This window comes from Scardinius erythrophthalmus (genome assembly GCF_964197995.2).
Source record: "Scardinius erythrophthalmus genome assembly, chromosome: 11".
Lineage (NCBI taxonomy): Eukaryota > Metazoa > Chordata > Actinopteri > Cypriniformes > Leuciscidae > Scardinius > Scardinius erythrophthalmus.
The window spans coordinates 38,586,767-38,605,853 of NC_138231.1; the positions used below are offsets into that span (position 1 = coordinate 38,586,767).

At 37.0% G+C, this 19,087-nt stretch overlaps 1 protein-coding gene across 17 annotated transcripts in view; it reads right to left on the minus strand.

The window, feature by feature from the left end:
- Window positions 1–820: 820 nt before the first annotated feature.
- Window positions 821–19,087, minus strand: part of rgs6 (regulator of G protein signaling 6) — a 66,032-nt gene continuing 47,765 nt past the window's right edge. For 4 of the 17 annotated variants that reach the window (XM_081379101.1, XM_081379106.1, XM_081379107.1 and 1 more), the window contains 16 exons: window positions 18,538–18,634; window positions 16,428–16,478; window positions 16,214–16,320; window positions 13,906–13,957; window positions 13,330–13,394; window positions 12,202–12,278; window positions 11,408–11,489; window positions 10,132–10,206; window positions 9,951–10,049; window positions 9,781–9,842; window positions 8,302–8,412; window positions 7,139–7,264; window positions 5,687–5,873; window positions 4,630–4,719; window positions 3,583–3,636; window positions 821–2,992 (listed from right to left, as the gene is read on the minus strand). In XM_081379101.1, the coding sequence (XP_081235227.1) occupies window positions 2,942–2,992; window positions 3,583–3,636; window positions 4,630–4,719; window positions 5,687–5,873; window positions 7,139–7,264; window positions 8,302–8,412; window positions 9,781–9,842; window positions 9,951–10,049; window positions 10,132–10,206; window positions 11,408–11,489; window positions 12,202–12,278; window positions 13,330–13,394; window positions 13,906–13,957; window positions 16,214–16,320; window positions 16,428–16,478; window positions 18,538–18,634 (1,386 nt within the window). In that variant the 3' untranslated portion in view covers window positions 821–2,941. Of the gene's footprint in view, window positions 2,993–3,582; window positions 4,127–4,629; window positions 4,720–5,686; window positions 5,874–7,138; window positions 7,265–8,301; window positions 8,413–9,780; window positions 9,843–9,950; window positions 10,050–10,131; window positions 10,207–11,407; window positions 11,490–12,201; window positions 12,279–13,329; window positions 13,395–13,905; window positions 13,958–16,213; window positions 16,321–16,427; window positions 16,479–17,996; window positions 18,062–18,537; window positions 18,635–19,087 lie in introns of all 17 variants that reach the window. The other 13 variants (XR_014031111.1, XR_014031113.1, XM_081379109.1 and 10 more) reach the window with 11 other exon arrangements.

A 19,087-nucleotide genomic window follows, 5' to 3' on the forward strand; every position in this document is an offset into this window, starting at 1 on the left:
ATTTCTCATTGTACAAATGTAAATCCTGGGTTAATGTTCTTTTTTGGATATTTGCAAAGATGGGCTGTCAATTGGGCGAACACAAACGCCTTGTTAAAATATGTCTTCCTTTCTAAAGTAAAAGTGATGTATATTTCGTTGCCTGTGGTTAAAATGGGGTTAAAGGGATAGTTCTCATCATTTACTCTCCCTCAAGTTGTTCCAAACCTGTATGAATTTCTTTCTTCTGCTGAACACAAAAGATGATTTTTTGAAGAATGTCGGTAACCAAACAGTTGATGGACCCATAGTGTTTTTATTTTCCATAGCCTACTATGGAAGTTCCTAGGACCTATCAACTGTTTGGTTACTAACATTCTTCCAAATATCTTTCTTTGTGTTCAGCAGAAGAAAGAAATTCGTACAGGTTTGGAACAACTTGAGGGAGAGTAAATGACAGAATTTTCATTTTTGGGTAAACTATCCCTTTAAAAAAAGACGATATAGTTAAGTAGCAGCTTCAACAGAAGTGTAGAGAGTAGTTCAATACGAACGGATTTCTTCTAGTCCAAGAGTAGAAAAATTCAGTTATAAGCACGATAATCATTCCAATTAATTTGTGTCATGGACTGTTACAATGACATTTCTTGTATATAATCGCCTGTAATACAAACACAAATGTTGAATACTTTTTAATCCTTTCCAGTCACGAGAATCGTTTTGTAGTTTTTTATTATTTCTTATGCCCTTTTCTTCTTCTTATCCTTGTTATAATGTAAAATGTAATAAAAAGATAATTAAATCCAAGGCTCTGCTGATTTCATTATTATTTATTTTTTTTAACGAAATTGGTTGTACCGCTCATGTTTACCACTAGAGAGCAGCACATACACATTAACTAACAGACGAGCTGAGAGACTCCACCTTACCTCTATCCATTTAGTGCTGATATTTCGGTTCGGTTTCATAAAACCCTTCCCCAACAGCTTTACTGACATTATTTAAGTTAAATTTAGCTCATGGAATCACATTTCTCTGATATATGTCACAACAAACATTTAATAGATGTTTAATGCACAGTTTGAACTAAAAATACATGACAAAATGGTGCGAGCAGAGAAAAATGAAAAAGCATTCTTGAGCTCTCCAAATGAAGGTTTATTGAAGGTCTCAGGACTTCAGTTCCTCCTTTCCATTATCTTGACCTATTTCGTCCTCATCTTTTTTTTCAATGAAAAAACAAAAACGAAAACAACCTAAAGGCAATAAAAGTCTTTAGAAATATTCCATGCATAGGTTTGTGCTGAATATGGCACTTGTGCCTCTAAGTTATATTCCACGTTAAGCATTCTACACATAATCTTCCATATTCAGGATTGCTGCAAAGTCTATACATTCCATTTAAACCTAATGTACAGTTATGAGTCAAATCAACTACCTGAAAATGTGTAGAGGAAATGTTAACCGAACACATTTCTGTTCTGCCATTTGACCGTTTTGAAACTTTTGGGCAAATGAGAGAATTTATGTCATTCAAGTCTATGTGTCTCTGGCAGTGATGCTGCTTCAGGGAACAATGTATGCAGATTGGTCGGCTGTTCGATGTCCTGCAAAAATACTTTTCTAATAGATGGTAATCCCACAAAAAACTGTCTACTGTTGATATGTTAAGAATGAAGGGCTGTGATCCCCAGAAAATTGTGCTCAGAGCAAATCATCATCATCATCATCATCAGACTAATCACTACACCGACACTAAGCGACATGAAGCGCTTACATTCTACATTGAATCTACAATACCTTACATTAAAGCAAAGACAAACATAGCTGACAAGAACCAATGTGTTGGTTTCAAACATACAGTAATATAAGATGCTTATGAAAGCCCAATTTCATAATCATGGGATAAAAGTCGAAATTATGAGTCATAATTTATTTTTAGACTTTAATAATAATAATTTCTAGACTTTTTGTCATCTTTTGTGTATAACTTATGACAATGTCTTTTTATCAAAATGTTTACATTTTATCCCATACATTTCAATCTAAAATTGACTTAGTATGCCATATTTCTACATTTTTATCAATAGATGCTCCTAAATAATTGTATGTTGTTAATTGTTGTTAAAGCTGTTCAGGAAACATACTGACCAAGCATCTCTGGCATCCAGTGTTCCTCACTTGTGCAAAAGCAATATTCTGTGCTCTGAATCATCCTACAATACTAACACGTTTATTGTCCAGCTCAGTATTTCTTTATTCCTCAATAAAACTGAGTCTAAAAGGTATCACTCTACATCATTCTCATCTCAGTTAGAAGTATCATGTGCTAATAGGCGAGTATAACACATCCAGTAGACACAGAATAGATAATTCTAGTCTCTTCAAAATGGCAGGAGTAATAACAATGTGCTTTTCCGATCCCCTTCGCTTCCACATTCATTCTTCATATTCAGTGACTGTTCAACACAAAGAAAAGTTCTGTGTAAACCTTAACCACAGTCACCGAAAGCCCTTGACACGTTCTTCACTCCTTTGGAATGCTCTGAAGATTTGAGACACATCCTCGTACCGGACTGATTACTGCACACCTTGTTTTCAAATCTGACAGTGAACGTTTTTTAAATGGATATCCAGCGAGACAGTCCTGTCCTTTCTGCAGTTTGGTTATAGGTATCATATAAACGTATAATGGTTCTCTAGATGGTACTGGGAAATCTGACATTCATGTATGCAGTCTGTGCAGTCGCTGATTTAATAGACGCAGACGACACTGTTGCCGTTTGGAGATTTTCTTGGACTTATTGCATGCTGCCATCTAGAGTCGGTAGCTGTGCGGTGTTCGGGTGGGTTTTGGAGAGAGGGTGGTCCGTACACATGGCCCGCCGTGGCCACGATGCTTCCACCCCAAAAAACTGCACTTTCTCTGGAGGGGTCTGGACTTCGGAAAAGCCAGGACTCGTCAGGAGGACTGCATGAGGCCTGTCAGCCGTTTACTTGTCAGAGACTTGCCCTGAAACACAGTTACATTATTATTAAATGTCAAAACTCTTTTAAAGAGTCAAGCAGCAAATTCCAAATATAGTGGCAAATCATTTATACAATAACAACACGTACATTTTTACTTTATAACAATTGCATGTACTGTGTGTATTTCTATGTAATGTATTTATTTTATAATCAAAGATAGGGGTACATAAATTATAGATGTTCCGATTTTAAAATAACGTAATTAAAAAAAATATTTACACGCACGCACACACACACACAATGTATTTATTTGTTTACATTATTACCAAAGACGGGTGGGTGAAATAAAATAAAATTTTAAAAAGTACAAAAAATTTTTTTATGTTAAAATATGCAGATTTATATACTATATCTATATCGAATTAACTTCACTGTCCAGTGAAATAAGCAATTCAAATAAAATCTGTCCAGTGACAGCGTAAATAAAATAAAATCCTATTGAACCCGTTACATGTTTCTCAGAAAATATCCCATTTTCTTGTGATCACATCTGACCACCTTCCAGAACTTTGAGGTAAAGTTAAATAAGGATTGTTAAGGCAGACTTATTTCTAGACAACAGGAGCCACTCACCACAGTGCGAGTGAATTTCTCCAGGGATGTGCGGCGGCCTTGCTCAGTCTCAGGCTGTGGAGCCCAGGTTAATGAAGGGGAACAGGGGAAGATACAGTGCACAGCACCAGGTTAACATGTGTTAGTGCAAAAACATTCAGGACAATTAATGTTAATCGGAAATAATCACACTGGGGACAAGACGAAATTAAACTGCACAACGGTACCCATGTTTAGCCATTACAAGTTGGCAGTAGAGTAATGCCGGGGACGCACTTAACGACTAGCTGAAACATTCAAAGACTGAATTGAACACACAGACTGAACGCGTTTGGGCGTGATCAGTCGTATCAAATTACATTCATAACCGGCCTTGCTGTCGTTAAAGTGTGTCCCCGGCTTAAGTTGGCCATTAGAAGATAAGTTGGCTTAGTATGTTTTAATAAGTGCAAATTGAACACTCGTTTGAAATCTTTTCATTCAGAGCTTTTGTTTTTAGTCAAAATGAAACTAAGGGCTGAAATACTGTCCCTGAAGTCAAGAACTGACTAGGAAGGAATCTCTGCTGGAACACCAAAAACAACAACAGAAATGAGATTTTACTTTTAAGTTGTCTTTCTAAATCTTCATTTTGTATGGTCGGATCAAAAAAAAAAAAAAAAAAATTATATATATATATATATATATATATATATATATATATATATATATATATATATATATATATATATATATATATATATATATATATATAGCCAACGTCCAAGAAACAAACAAAAAAAAGTCAATAAAAATAGTCTTAATTTTAAAGAATTTTCTGTATTGACTTTTTACTGGTGTTTTTGTATTAAGGAAACATCTGTAAACTTAATGGAAAATATCCTAGCTGAAAATGGTTTTTCTATGGATATTTTTCTTACAGCACACCTGACATGCACTGATTTTTGTTGGGAAGGTTTTGCTAAGGGTATGTGAAAAAGTACTGGGAAAAAAAATGCAAACAAATTTATCCAGATTCATTATACACAGCAGAAATTGCCACGAGAGACATTTGAGATTGAGACTAACCTTCTTTCTGGCCATCAGGAGGTCCTGGTAAGCATTGGAGCGCAGGAAACGTGGGTAGCTGTCACTCTTCATCAGCTTGTAGATGTGGTCCTGAAAGAGAAAAACATTGGAGGCTGACGGGAAGGCGAAAGAAAAGTGCCTCATTGCAAAGTAATGAGAATGAGCCAAGAATCTTCTAAAAACCAGCTTCCTATCCTCATGATCCTGCTTCTTATACTTCACATATGCAAACAGAAATAAATCTGTAGGTTCTCCCAAAGGAAGTATCAATCTATATCTGATAAGGCATATCTTGCAGCAGTAGCAGCGAGACTTTGCTACTTCAAAAGTAATGTTTTACTTAAGGTGCACTTTCTTTTCTTCCTTTGTTTTCACGCATTAATTTCACAGTTAAGCGTAATCCCCTTGACAGACTCCTAGTAAGTATCTTGAGAGACTTTTTTCATGAATTCTTTAACATTCCTCAATTATTCTGCTTTGAATTTTCTGAAAGCAGTAAGCTTGTAGTTGGTGACAGTTTCTGGAATAAAATGGATTTCATAATTCCAAAGAGCTAGTGTATTCTTCCCTGCTTCTTGAGCATTCAAATGCCTGTTATTCTGTCTCTTTCATCAACCGTGTAAATGTAGATAAATGAAGGAGACAGACATGAGGCAAACTCTCTTGAACAAAGCCATGAGGACAAGGACAAGGAACAGATGATCTATCAGCATTACTGAACATCAATCTCCCACGAATGGCCCAAAGCCTTTAAGTTCCTCCTCATCAATTCAAAGAATGAAAAAGATTCTGCCTTGGGCACAACTTGTCCCTAAGTGCAGCTTTAATGCTCCCTCCCTCCATCAAAAGACCTAAAAGCCCTCAATCATCTGTAGAAATGTTATGCGTTCACACATTGGTTATTGAACATAATAAAGAATAATAATAATGTACAATTGTTAGATATGTCATGATGTCTTCTCATTTAGTTCATATAGTGGGATCATTTCCCCCATCATTTTCCCATGCTCTGAAAAGGAACTGAAGCCATCAGTGGCCGAGCCCACAGCTTACTCACCTGGGCATCTTCAAAGCTGTAGCGGCCCGCGTCTTTTAGATTCTGACTGGTGCGCTCGTAGCTGTGCGAGTCCAGATTGATGGCATTGGGAGCTCCTTCAGCAAGAAACTCTTGCCAGATCTCCTGAGCGCGAACTGGCACTTCCTGCAGGGGGCGGCTCTTCAGATCTTGCACAGCCAACCAGAACCTAAAGAGAAAACAATAATAATTGTCAGCTGTATATAGAGTATTGGTAATGGGAGGATGGTACAAATCAAATGAACTTTAACATATGTAGTACAGCTGAATGACAGACGCTACAGTTATACACTGAAAATATCTGCCCTGCTCCGCACAGCAGAGTCTCGGCACAGCGCAGCAAGAGTCAGATTTCATTATGTGACGAGAGTAAGGAGAGATGAGATGACTGACAGTCAATTTGGTGCGGAACAGATCCCGAGCGCCATTGACAAATTTCTCATCTTGAAAAATGTGCGGTCAGTACCGCTACATGTGATCGCGAATTCAAAAGTGAAAAACATTCCAAAGCGATTTCAATACCTCAAGGAATATTGCATATACGTGTTAAGTTATGAAGAAGAAAAAGCCTTTAGCCATTTAATGGTAAACAAGTGAACTAATCATGCACTACGTTGCTGTTCCACGGCCATGTTCACTCCAAAAAGCCAATTTTTACTCCCAATCAGCACTTGGCAAGTGTTACTTTTGGACCCTCTTTATAACGCTGATGGCAATTGCATTCCCAAACTCTTTAGTAACAAACACCAGGTTAATTATTTAAGTCAGTACACACTTATAGCTTGCCATGACGGAGAGAGATAGATATCTCATATCACACTTGCTCTGTAGCTCTATTGATCTCTGCAGTGTAGAAGTGGTTTAGGGCCTAATGGGCCCAGGGGAGAGTCAGGCAGTCAAGAGGACACATCACTTTCACTCTCCTCACAGACTGGCAAACATAAGAAAGCCCCCACAGAGGCTATTAGACGCCTAGCTGGGGGATACGTGGAGATGCGAGAGAAAGAGAAGGATAAGAGATGCATGGAGACAAGCAGCATTTTATCTCTAGCCTAGTCACTTTACGGCTCCAGTGACCTGCATTATCTCCGCAGCTCCCTTCGGGGCCTCGCTGTCCTGGTTGGGGCGTCTCCTGGGGCCCACCGCTGCCTCATTTGCCCCACGATGCCCGCGGTTTGCATTAGCTTATCACAGTGCATCAGTGATCAGGCTTTGGATGTGGTAATGATCATGTACCATCAGTGAATTTACTCTTTCTCATTGGCGATATTAAAGCGCAGCTCTGCGGTTGAGGTCTGACCTTTCGCTTGTTCTGTTCTGCTACATTTTGTGCAAGTCATTAACAGTAGAGTGGGAGGTTAAGACAGGGATGAGTATAAAGGGGGAAATGTCACAGAAGTGCAAATGAAAGGAATATGGTGATGAAAGGCTCACAGGAGGTTCTCGGAGCTGAATTCGGACTCCAAGAATTTAAGGAACTGCTCACGGCCCACTGGGTCCTTTAAAGCCTCGTCCAACGAGAAGCCCCACTTCTTTACTCGCTGTTGACTCGGGTCCTTACTGAGACAGACAGACAGACAGACGGAGGGAGAAAGACAGTATTTTATTTATTTAACTTACATTGTTCTTTGTGATATCTACTGACAGCACACTGACACAATGTACCATTGTTTGTCATATTAACAAGACAAAAGATGAAAACAAAGAGAGAAAGAGACTGTGTGTGTGAACACAAGATCACTTAATCACGTCTAATAATATCTTGTATATTAGTCTTTGAATAAGTAACAATATGTAAAGCTCCACAGGAATGCTCAGCTTAATTTCAATATCTGTTAATAAACTTAATAAGGTAAATTAGTCAACCTCTTTTTGCATAATTAAGTGACAAGAGTCACATTGTGAACACCCAGAAACGAAACTCTCTAGGATGAGCGTGTGTGTGGGATGTATTTATTAATTCCTGTCAGGGCATCTTTGAGGTGCTGTGTAAACGGCTCAGGCAAACAGAGAAGAAGGAACCTGCAGTGTTTTATGCAATTCAAAACAACATAAGGACTTCGGCAGACTTGAACTACTTGAGATATTCAGAACAAGGTACTACATTAGTCACAATCCTGACGAGAGGTCCACCAATCAGGGTAGTCCATGTTACTATGGAAACATGACTCCCGCTCTGCGAATGAAGTCATCAAATCAGTCTCCCCGCTCTCTCAATTTCACAGTCCTGTGTTCTCAACTACAGTTTTCCCTATACATTTTCAAACCAAGTTGTGAAATATAGGACTTAAAATCAGTTGTGTATCTTCATTGCACATTTAGTTCTATACAATTCAGGAATTGTCAGCAGACCTTTGTGTTATTTTAGGATGGACCCCATGCAGTTTGAGCAACAATGGAGTAGGGAACAGTAACATCACACAAAAACTTATTTTTTTTAAGAAATGAAAATCTAAAAATTTATCAATTTAATGCAGAAGTTACAAGGCAGACAATTAACAGTTAAGACCTCCTGCATCCTCTTCCTATCATTAAATGAAACCTGACTAGAGAAGAGAGAAATCTAAAAAGAGCGATGTGATATTTAAGTTTCAGACCTTGCCTCTAGCTCCCAGAAAGTGACATCATCACCGATCCAGGGGTTAGATGGCTCTGGTACTGCCACAAAGGGGTCATAGTCAAGATACTGCTCAGTGTAGCTCATCAATCTGCAAGACAAAGGTATGAAATCATGTTTATATTTGAATATTATTGTACTGGAACAACATTCCAATCAACCAATCAGATTTGAGGGACAAGTTTAGGTATAGTTAGACATTCTACTAACTATAAGTTACTTTGTAACAACACGTCACCTACCAGTTATTAGAGTATTAATAAACTGTCTGCTTAATATCGGCTAACACTTTATTTTGATGGTCCCCCAACAAACAATCTACTGACTATAAGTATTTTTGCAAGTAAATGTCAACTTAATCTACTAACCCGAACCTAACAGTCCACTATTACTCTAATGAGAGTTAGTTGACATGTAGTTACAAAAATAATTATAGTTATTACACGGCTATGTGGAATGCTTGATTCTGATTGGTCAATTGCGCCATGCAGAGTTAAGTTATTCTTTGATAACAACCACTGAAAACAGATAACACAGGCTCATCCTCATATTTGAGGATATTTAATTTAATTAATCAATCAACAATACTATTGATCAGCATTACCAAACGTGGACGTTTTCCACTAGAAACAAACATTGATGTATTATTTTAATTTAATACTGTGAAGCTGCTTTGATACAATCTGTATTGTGAAAAGCGTTATATAAGTAAACTTGACTTGACTTGACTCGACTCATCCAGGTTACTGAAGTCAGCAGTGCTATACGCCTGCTATGAATGGTTATTCTTCATGGAAGTTTTGCATTTGGTAAGCTAATAAAATATTTAAACTCAATATTTGTGTACAGTTATTTAATTATGCCATCCAGTATCGTGGCTGCAGCTGCTTTCATGACTATTGTTTTGTACACTGTTGGATTACACTGTTACAAACAGGTACGATTTTAAAACAGTTTAATCTGAAATCAATATCTCTTATCTCCATAATTATCTATGTGGCGAAATGCTGTGTAATAAGTGGTATGACTGTATACCGTATCCCTTAAAAGTGATTTGAACACTATTGTTCCTCTGTGTCGTTACTGTTATAGTTGTGGTGTGGACTCTGCTATTCTTTTACATTTATATACCTTGATGTGAACGGGCCTTAAATGTTGTCTCTAAAACAATTCTTGCATAAAAATATTTTTCAAAGCTATTTATTATCAAAATGATCTCACTACTCGACAATAACATTGAATTTACTTACAACTTACAAGTACTTAAAAATAATAAATTAAGGAAATATTAAGGAACCAAAATCGTTACGAGGAATCAGAACTGGAAACATTTAATGCTTTATGATTCCCATCCCTAACAAGAATATTTTTTCCTCAAATAACCTAATATTAATTGCATTTATTAACATTTGCTGAAAAAACTTTGATATTCATGGACAGAACAAAAAAGAGGACCTACGTATCAGCGACTTTGGACATTTTCATACAGTGTCGATCCAACTGAGTGTTCAAGAAAACAATCTGAAAAAGACAGAGCATCTCCACTTGAGCATGTGAGTGATCAGTTAAATATTAATAGCCACTGTGAGGCTGTCAAGAATCAAATTCGCAACAATGCTTCGCACAGACCTCTTTCTCTACGTCCTCTCTGGTGTCCTTGCTGCTCTGCTGTGAGGGTGTGTGTACAGGACTCTGAGTCTGTGTGTCATCCACGATCCCATACACTGACTGTGAAACAGAGACAAAGATGGGTTACAATACAATCATCTGTCTCATACATACAGTACACGCATTAGTACAGCATCAGAACCTTTTTCACTCTTTGAGGATTCTTTAGGCGGCGACACTTCCTGATGTCCATCTCTGTGGTGTTGACACACCCAGGCTGTGAATCACAATCATATGTAAATATAGCTATAAAAAAACTGATACGATGTGCACATTTCCCACTATGATCGTCAATAACACAAATTAACACAAATAATTACAAATACTATTTTCTTTCTTCCCTTAAAAAAAATGTTAATGTGTTACCTATAAAGTCAACACTCAAACACTCATGAACAGGGTTCTATTCATTAATATTAGTTAATGGAATAGCTCAAATAAAATAGCAATGAATAATAGGCTACTTTTACAACATTTATTGAAATGGGTTTATGGGATAGTTCACCAAAAACAAATTACCCTCATGTCATTCCGAATCAGTAGTATAACTATTTGTTTAGTGAATCACAAAAGAAAATATTTGAATAATGTTGGTTTTGGTTCCCATTGACTTCCATTGTATGGACAAAAAACACTGAGACATTTCTTAAAATATCTTCTTTTGTGTTCTACAGAAGACAGAAAGTCAAACAGATTTGAAACAACATAAGATTGAGTAAATGATGACAGAATTTTCATTTTTAAGTGAACTATCCCTTTAAATGTTCATTTCAATACATTTTAACAATTCAAGTATGTTTAAATTGTATTTTTATTTTGTATATTTATGAATTCACATTAAGCTAAATAATAAATGCTGTAAAATGTTTAGTTCAAAATACCTAATGCATTAAATGTTAACAAATTGAATAGAATTGTAAAGTTTACTAAATATTTTTAATCTACTGACAGTGCTACAAATGATATTACAGCTTTTTTGCAGCTTCAAATAAATGTTTTTGTCCAAAACGCACTAATTTGCTCAAATCTGAGGGAATCAGTGCAGATTTTTAAACACTATTTTGGGGTTCTGCAGATTGCCACATTGGCAGAACGTCTAGACATATTTTGAAGTTGCCTCAGTCCTTTTCTGTACTCAAGAAACTTCCATATGTATTTGAAATGCCCCAAAGTGCCTCATTTTTATTTACTAAAGGAAGCATCAACATAGTTTGAGCAGGAACTTCTGTGTTCCATTTAGCAAGAACTGCCCTTTTAAAATGGGCCTTGAGGTTTCCCAAAGTGCTAATCTGCAGAACCACAAATGGTGTCTCAAGTACTTAATTTTTACAGTGTGCCTATTTGATCTATTCAATTCAAACAAAGATGCAAACACAGCAACCCATCCCACACTGGATCCACCCCTCACACACACACACCACAGGACGGTGAACATCCCAGAAGGCTCGCTCTTGACTATCCAGAATCTTTCTCTCCGTTTTGTCTTTTTTCCTGTCGATCCTACAAAATCAAAGAAACACAAAGCTGCAAGACATTAATATTAAACAGAGAGCAGGAAACATTCCCAATCCCCACACACACAAACACACACACACACACACGTCCTGCATCACAAGTTAAAACAGACAAAGAGCAAAGCCCTTGTGCTCATCAAAGTTGCAACCTGCCTGCGAGCAGAGCTAATTCATATCCATTCCAGCAACTTCACTCTTACGTAACTGACATTTGCTGCATCACTCTCTCTATCTCTCACTGATCCTGGTTTTGAGCCCTGAGACTCTTTCATTCATCTCTCCTGTTCTCTCTCTCCACAAAATTGGGGGATTCGTCTAGAAAAGGGTACTGCAGACACAGTGTGATGATAGACACAGACTGATGATCAAAAATCTCAGCAGGGGTTGACTTGTGTTTGCAGCCCTCGGCCATCAGATGAGGCTCTTCAGCCGATGTTTGAAGAGTGCGAGACTGCTTCAATCGATGAGAACCACTCCAAATCAAAGCACATGCTAATACGTCTCGCCCCCAACAACTGCACATCTGCAATATTATTGTTACATTACATCATAATGAGAGTTTGTGTATATACAGTACGTATGTCTTTGTGTGAATGTGTGTGGGCTGAATACAAAGGGTAGATGTGTCTTCAACAGAGGAGAGAGCAGGTATGAGTGAGCGCAAGTGTTTGCGTAGTTGTCCTGACAACAGCACTTACTTGACCTGTGCCTCAGCCTGCATGAAGATGAACTCCCACTTCCTGGCAAAAGCCCTCTGTAGTCTTGCTAGATTCTCCTGAATGAAAGAGACCGAGATAAACAAGCGAGAGAAAGAGCTTCAAACTTCAGCTTCATCCGTCAAAAATGGGAAGTCAACTTAAATGATTTCACATTGCCAAATGTAGTAAGCCATCCAGGTATTTAAGGCTGAATTTGGAAAAGCAGAGTAGCATACTTTCCTCGACTCTTACTAATTCTTAATATATTTGAAAAATGATGGCACAAGTAGTAAAAACAAGTATGCTATTCCGAATTCAGCATATGCATACAGAAAATTCACATACATACCTGTACATAATAAATACATATACATAATATATACACACTATACTGTTCAAAAGTTTGGGAACTAAGGTTTTTTAATCTCTTCTTAGCTTCCTATGCTAACCATGGCTGCATTTATTTGATCTAAAATACAGTAAAAACAGTAATATTGTGAAATATTATTAACATTTAAAATAGCTGTTTTCTATTTGAATATATTTTAAAATGTAATTTATTCCTGTGATGCAAAGCTGAATTTTCAGCATCATTACTTTAGTTTTCAGAAATCAGTCTAATACGATGATTTGAAAACAAAGTATATTTTTTTTATTCAAAAGAACAGCATTTATCTGAAATAGAAAGCTTTTGTACCATTATAAATGTCTTTACTGTCACTTTTTATCAATTTAATGCATCCTTGCTGAATAAAAGTGTTTATTTCTGTAAAAAAATATCTTACCATCTTACTGAGCTCAAACTGACTTTGACATCACAGCTCAGGATATGTGTCACTTCAAGTTATGCATTTATGGCTCAGCATATCGTCTCAAAAACAATCTACAAATGGTGTACGTATCGCTATCTCAGTACATTAAGCTATGGAGGAGAAAGTATCACTGAAAAAAATGACACACTTAAAGTTTAATGCTCAACGACAAGGGCTCGCAATCGGTGCGTTCAGGTCTAAAGCAACTCGACGTATCTGCCAATAACCACAAGAATACAAACTGAAATGCTTCTATGCTGGCAAAACACACGGCTTCCTTTTTCTCTGTCGGCTGTCATCGCAGTGGGTCACTTACCGCCTCATAGTCCGCCAGCTCCAGCCGGGTCTTGTTCTGCATGGTCCGCTTGCACAGATAGATGGCTGTGACAGGCGATAGAGAGAGAGAGAGAGAGGGAGAGAGAGACAGACAGACAGAGAAGAGAAGAGAGAAACAGACAAGAGGTCATGAGAGATTTGGCCTTTTCAACCGTCATGTATAATCCCACCCCTGCAAACACATCCAGCATAAGACCTTGATTGGATTTTGTGCTTTCTCTGCATCTATCATCTCTGCTTGGCCAGTTTACAGACAGTAGGAACTGTGAATGAGTCACCATTGACCATCGGTAAACATCTGCCCACAGTCAGTCAACTCATTCTCATACACCTACTGATCCACACACACACACACACACACACACACACACAGAAGCGCTCTGCAGTTCACCCTCACTGTTCAACAGGGCTGTAATAATCCTGGGAAAGCAGACTGTGGGCTGAGGACGGGGTGTTCAGTGTTATGAGTTATATTAGCTCTCTGAATAACATGTACAGTAAGGCTTGGTGTGCTCTTACGTCATTGGGAGTCTGTCCAGCAGGTTCCCTCTCTTACCGTAGTCTGTGTTCTCTGGTTCCCAGCAATTAGAGGGCCAAAAGTATGGAGCCTGGGTGAAAGAGAGAGAGATGATTACTCTCGGGTCTTTATTCACAATTTAGTAGGCAGAATTCTTGAGTATGAGCTTGAACTTATTCTAGCAAAAATATATTAAACCATGCTTCTCATTTCTCAAATATTTTCATCTAATGCTCACTTTAAGTTAATCTTTTAAAGCACTGATCATTTTAAAACATTAAATGTAATCTTTAGCAAATCTCAAGATGAATATCCCTCTTTCATAATGTAAATAATTGTAATATCTCATAAACCAAAACCTTTTTTTTACCTCAATAACTGATCTTTTTATTTGAAGTACATACAGAGAATCTCAAATGTTCTGAATATTCTGAATCTGGCATCTTGAATATTCTCACAAAATGATTCCTGGTTAATTAGCTTGATATAGCAACATTTGCTGTTTCTGTTTATAAAAACTATTTTGAATACCAGAGGTCAATATGGGGGTCTTTGAATATTCTGTTGGAAAGCGTGGGGCCTTCGAGTCAAAAAGGTTAAGAACCACTGATCTAAAACATATCTGAATATTCAGATGAAGCGATTACTCAAGGATTGTCAGTTACTACTTCACTGGTTTACTTGGATTTTGTTTTAAATCAGGTGAGTTTGAAAGAACTAAGAATTTCTTGTCTGCCACTGTACCTGCTTACTAGCCAAAGTTGAAACTGAAATGATGATTCTGCTTTGCGCAGATATTATATGAAGATCCATCAACAACATTTCTACCAACTGAATAACTCTCTTGCCTTCGTGGAGTCAGTCTAAAAGACTACAGGTGGCAAAAAACTAATGATGGTGCATGGAGATCATTATCGTCAAGCAATGAGCTGATGAGCCATACTCCAGAGAAACACAGAAATGCTGAGTAATTAATGAATGTACAAAAGAAACTCAAATTCATTAACTGGCTTATTGATACTGTATCATGCTTATTGGAAAGATAGCCTAATGTCATTATCTGAGAATTTAGCTTTTCCTCGAAAACCTCGAAAAGTTTTGGATTTTGAGTTTATTTAAAACATGGATACTTCTGTACTTTGTGTATTGTTGATGTTGAGCAGTAACGGTTTTCTTCTAAACATCATTTTTTTGTCGAGAAAGATTAATCACATGATAATCACAGCTCAGGCTATTGGTAAAAAAAAAAAAAAAAATGAATGTGTGGCTGTGAGTAAAGATGGCAGATTTCAAATAACATACTCCAGCTACTGCCATTCAGATGAATGGAAACGCTAATGGATAACTTTCTCCGGGTTTTATAAATATTTTTGGCAGTCAAAAGACTACAGTGTTATTCCTGTAAAACATCTGAGTTATGTGAGCAAAAAAGACACAGAGGAAAACGTGCCCTTGGCCATCTCCTCACAAATCATTCAAATCACTGAAAAATGAAGAATCAGCCTTTGCCAGATAAATAGGTACCTATTTCTGGAGGACACAGTGAGATGAAATATTATTTAACAGCTTAGATCTCCAGCAACAGACAATTAACATACAGTAGGCTGCATTTATACAGTAAAAAGCAGTACTTTTCTGTCAAAATTATTACAATTTAAAATAAGTTTCCATTTTAATGTATTTTATATTATGTAATTTATTCCTGTGATGGCAAAGTTGAATTTTCAGCATCATTACTCCAGTCTTCAGTGTCACATGATCCTTCAGAAATTATTCTACTATTGCTCAAGAAACGTTTCTTGTTATTATCAATGTTGAAAACAGTTTCAACAAAATAAAATGTAAAAGAAGGTCAACTTTTTAAAAACATGTCTCTAGACATCTCTTGCGTCTTGCATTTTTATAGTTCTGTGTGAATGAAAGGCTAAGGGGCCCGTCATTTTTTTTCCAGGATTTGTCATGAATAGAAAGTTTAATAGAAATCTTTTGTAGCATTATAAATGTCACTTTTGATCCATTTAATGTGTCCTTGGTGAGTAAAAATATGAAATAGTACTGATCCAGACCTCCAGACTATATATGTTAAATAAATCTCATTAACGTACTGCCTGACCTATGCTGTCAATAATGAAGAGCTTCATAAGGCAGCTGCACTGATCAAACACAATCCTATTTGTTCAGCAGGTGTAAAGGTCAGTGGAGCTTCTTCGTAGTGTTTTTCACACAGTAGATTCAGAATCTCAGCAGTGCTTAAGTGAAACAAGATCACATCCTGGAAACCACAGCTGCCAGGATACAATCCACGTGATTCTTATTTGGTTGATGGTGGATAGATAGATAAGCTCACCTGAAAGCGGTAAAATGTCCCATCATCCTTGAGGGTGAGAACATGATCAGAGATGGGGAATATGTAGCCTTGGGCAGCGATCAGACTGCCGATGTGTATGGCCTCCACTGTCAATACAGAAATGAGAGATTTACTCGCAATAAATACTTTCATAAGCAACTTATTGCATGCAGTCATCAATAAGATGTGTATCTTTCTTCAGATCAGGACCTACCGGGATCATCTATGTTGAGGTTCTTCATCATCCACTGAACAATGTCTGAACCTGAAGTTTAAAAAGGGGAAACATATCACCTTATTTTCACATGCAAATTTATGCATAAATTACATTCACTTCTCAAAGCATTGATATCAAGACAAAATCACCACTGTGGATTACAATTCAGTGCGTGTCAGATCAGTCAAGCTAAATCTACATGAGCACAACCTCAATCATGTACAACATCAACGCTTTAGTTCCAAATCAGCTATTAGTTATCCGGGCCTGCGGGCATCCATTTAGAGCCGTGCACTGTAGTAACTGTGTTTAGCGATGTGAGCAGATCAAGCCGTATCTTCAGGTTTATTCTCTTTGAGGGCTTATAAGAACAATTAACTGCTCTCCCAGTGTTTATTATCATAAGGAAACTGTGAAAGTTAAAGTGGTTAGTTGGATCGGTGGAGACCACAGGGGCGTGTGGCTCCGGATCGGTCGCCGAATTTACCCTCTGATCTGTGAAATGACCTGGAAAACAGAAACTCAGCACAACCCTGTGTACATGTGTATCAACACTGACAGTGATTTACATTCTTTTAAAACATATTTTTAAAAAGCATCATTAACTTAGATAAACAAGAAAATTGCTATTTTAAAAGGTACACTCAGTAACTTTTTCCTCATTAAAAAGTTTTAACCAAACTGAAATGAATAATACTTTTGAAATAAATATTTAAATAATGTACATTCAAATCAGAGGAAGACTACCGTGAACCTATTATCAAACTTTCGCTTACAGAATAACATAATCATGCCTGACTGCTAATAATAATTCTGATAGCAAGCAAGAAGTCCCCAGTTAAAATAGAAAATCAAAAAACAAAAGGCTGAAAAGACACAAAGAGCTGGATGAGAAAGCCAAATGTTAGCTAACTAGCCATGAATTTCATATACTTCCTAAATTAATTTAGCCTAATTAATAAATAAATACATATTGTTGCCGTGTTCATCTTGTTTTCTACACTTTAAAGTGTTTGTTTACCCAAAAATGAAAATCCTGTCTTGTGTCATTAATTGTTCACCCTCATGTCGCTCCATTGATAGCCTATGCAACTAGTACCTTCATTTTTGTGTGAACCAAAGCAAGTAAGCTAATGAAATAGCTTAAAGGGGTCATATAATGTCATTTTTGCACAAACTAATATGATTCTTTAGGGTCTAAATTAAAAGTTTGTAATATACTTTAATTAAAAATTCTCATTAGTATTGTAAGAAAACACAAATTTTACCTGGTCAAAAATAGCTCTGTTTTCAGCACGCCGTTTGAGTGCTTGTGTCTTTAAATGATAATGAGCTTTGCTCACCCCGCCCCTCTGTTCTGTACACACACCGTTTGTAACACAATAACCATAACGCGTTGTTCATTATAAACATGGGATTATGAATTATATTGAGAACTTCATACATAGAAAACATGCCGTAATGTACCTGAGTGTAAAAATAGCCGCATTCATCGTGAAGCGTGCAAGCGATTTGCAAAGATTAATATAAAGATTAATATAAAGGTCAATAAAACGTTACACTCACAGTCGGCGCGTGCTATGATTGACAGCTCGCTCATGAGGGCGCAAGGGCGGTTCTGTGTTGAAACGCTGCTGTCAATCAACCATCGTGGGAGGGGCGTCGATTTTGTGACGTCACAAAATTTTGTGACGTTTTGAGATGGGAGGAAACATATAAGATGATTTAAAAAAAAAACACTGGATGGATTTTTATCATTTTATGATGGTTGTGTACAGGCACTGCCAACACACATTTCAGTACAATCAACTTGTAAAAGTGTATGTACCATTTATATGACCCCTTTAAAATCAATATTTCATGTGAATTAGTGGTCTCCACATTAGCCCTCATATATTGATATTTGCAGAAAATACTGATTAGAAAATTTTCGAAAATGTGTACACCTAAATTGCTACAATTAAACTGTATTGCATTTTCTCACACACTTTATGATAGCAATGACCATTGAAAAACCCACATACTGAAGGCCCGACATCATCAACATCTATCAAATAACACACCAGTTTAGACACAAACTGGTCCACCCATATTCTTGCCAGTATACCTGTAACAACGCTGGGAATCTTGGACAGGAAGCTCTTGACCGTTCTCACTGGCACACCTTCGGTTTCATCTTGGAGGCGTGTGATGATGTCCTCAATCTACAGGACGAGAGAAGAAACAGTGTCTAGTTAGTTTGGCTGACTCACATCTCATTCTGTAGCCACAGTCTAAATCTGCTTCACTTTTATTTCAGTGCCCATATTGACATGATTTAACACAGCCCACAAAAGCTCCATCAGAAGCGTAGCTACAAGAAGATTTTCCACACCCGAGTCTATTTTTTGCTGCATATATCATGTTCAATTCAGTAGAAAATACAAACACAATGCTTTGTGCATCTATTTATCAACACCATTAATTTGTATTATTTTTCAGTAGCTCACTCCTGATAACCATTGAATACACTACCAGTCAACAGTTTGGAATAATTCAGATTTTTTATGCTTTTGAAAGAAGTCTTTTATGCATGCCAAGACTGCTTTTACTTGATCGAAATGCAGTAAAATCAGTAATATTGTGAATTATTATTACAATTTAAAAGTGTTTTCTAT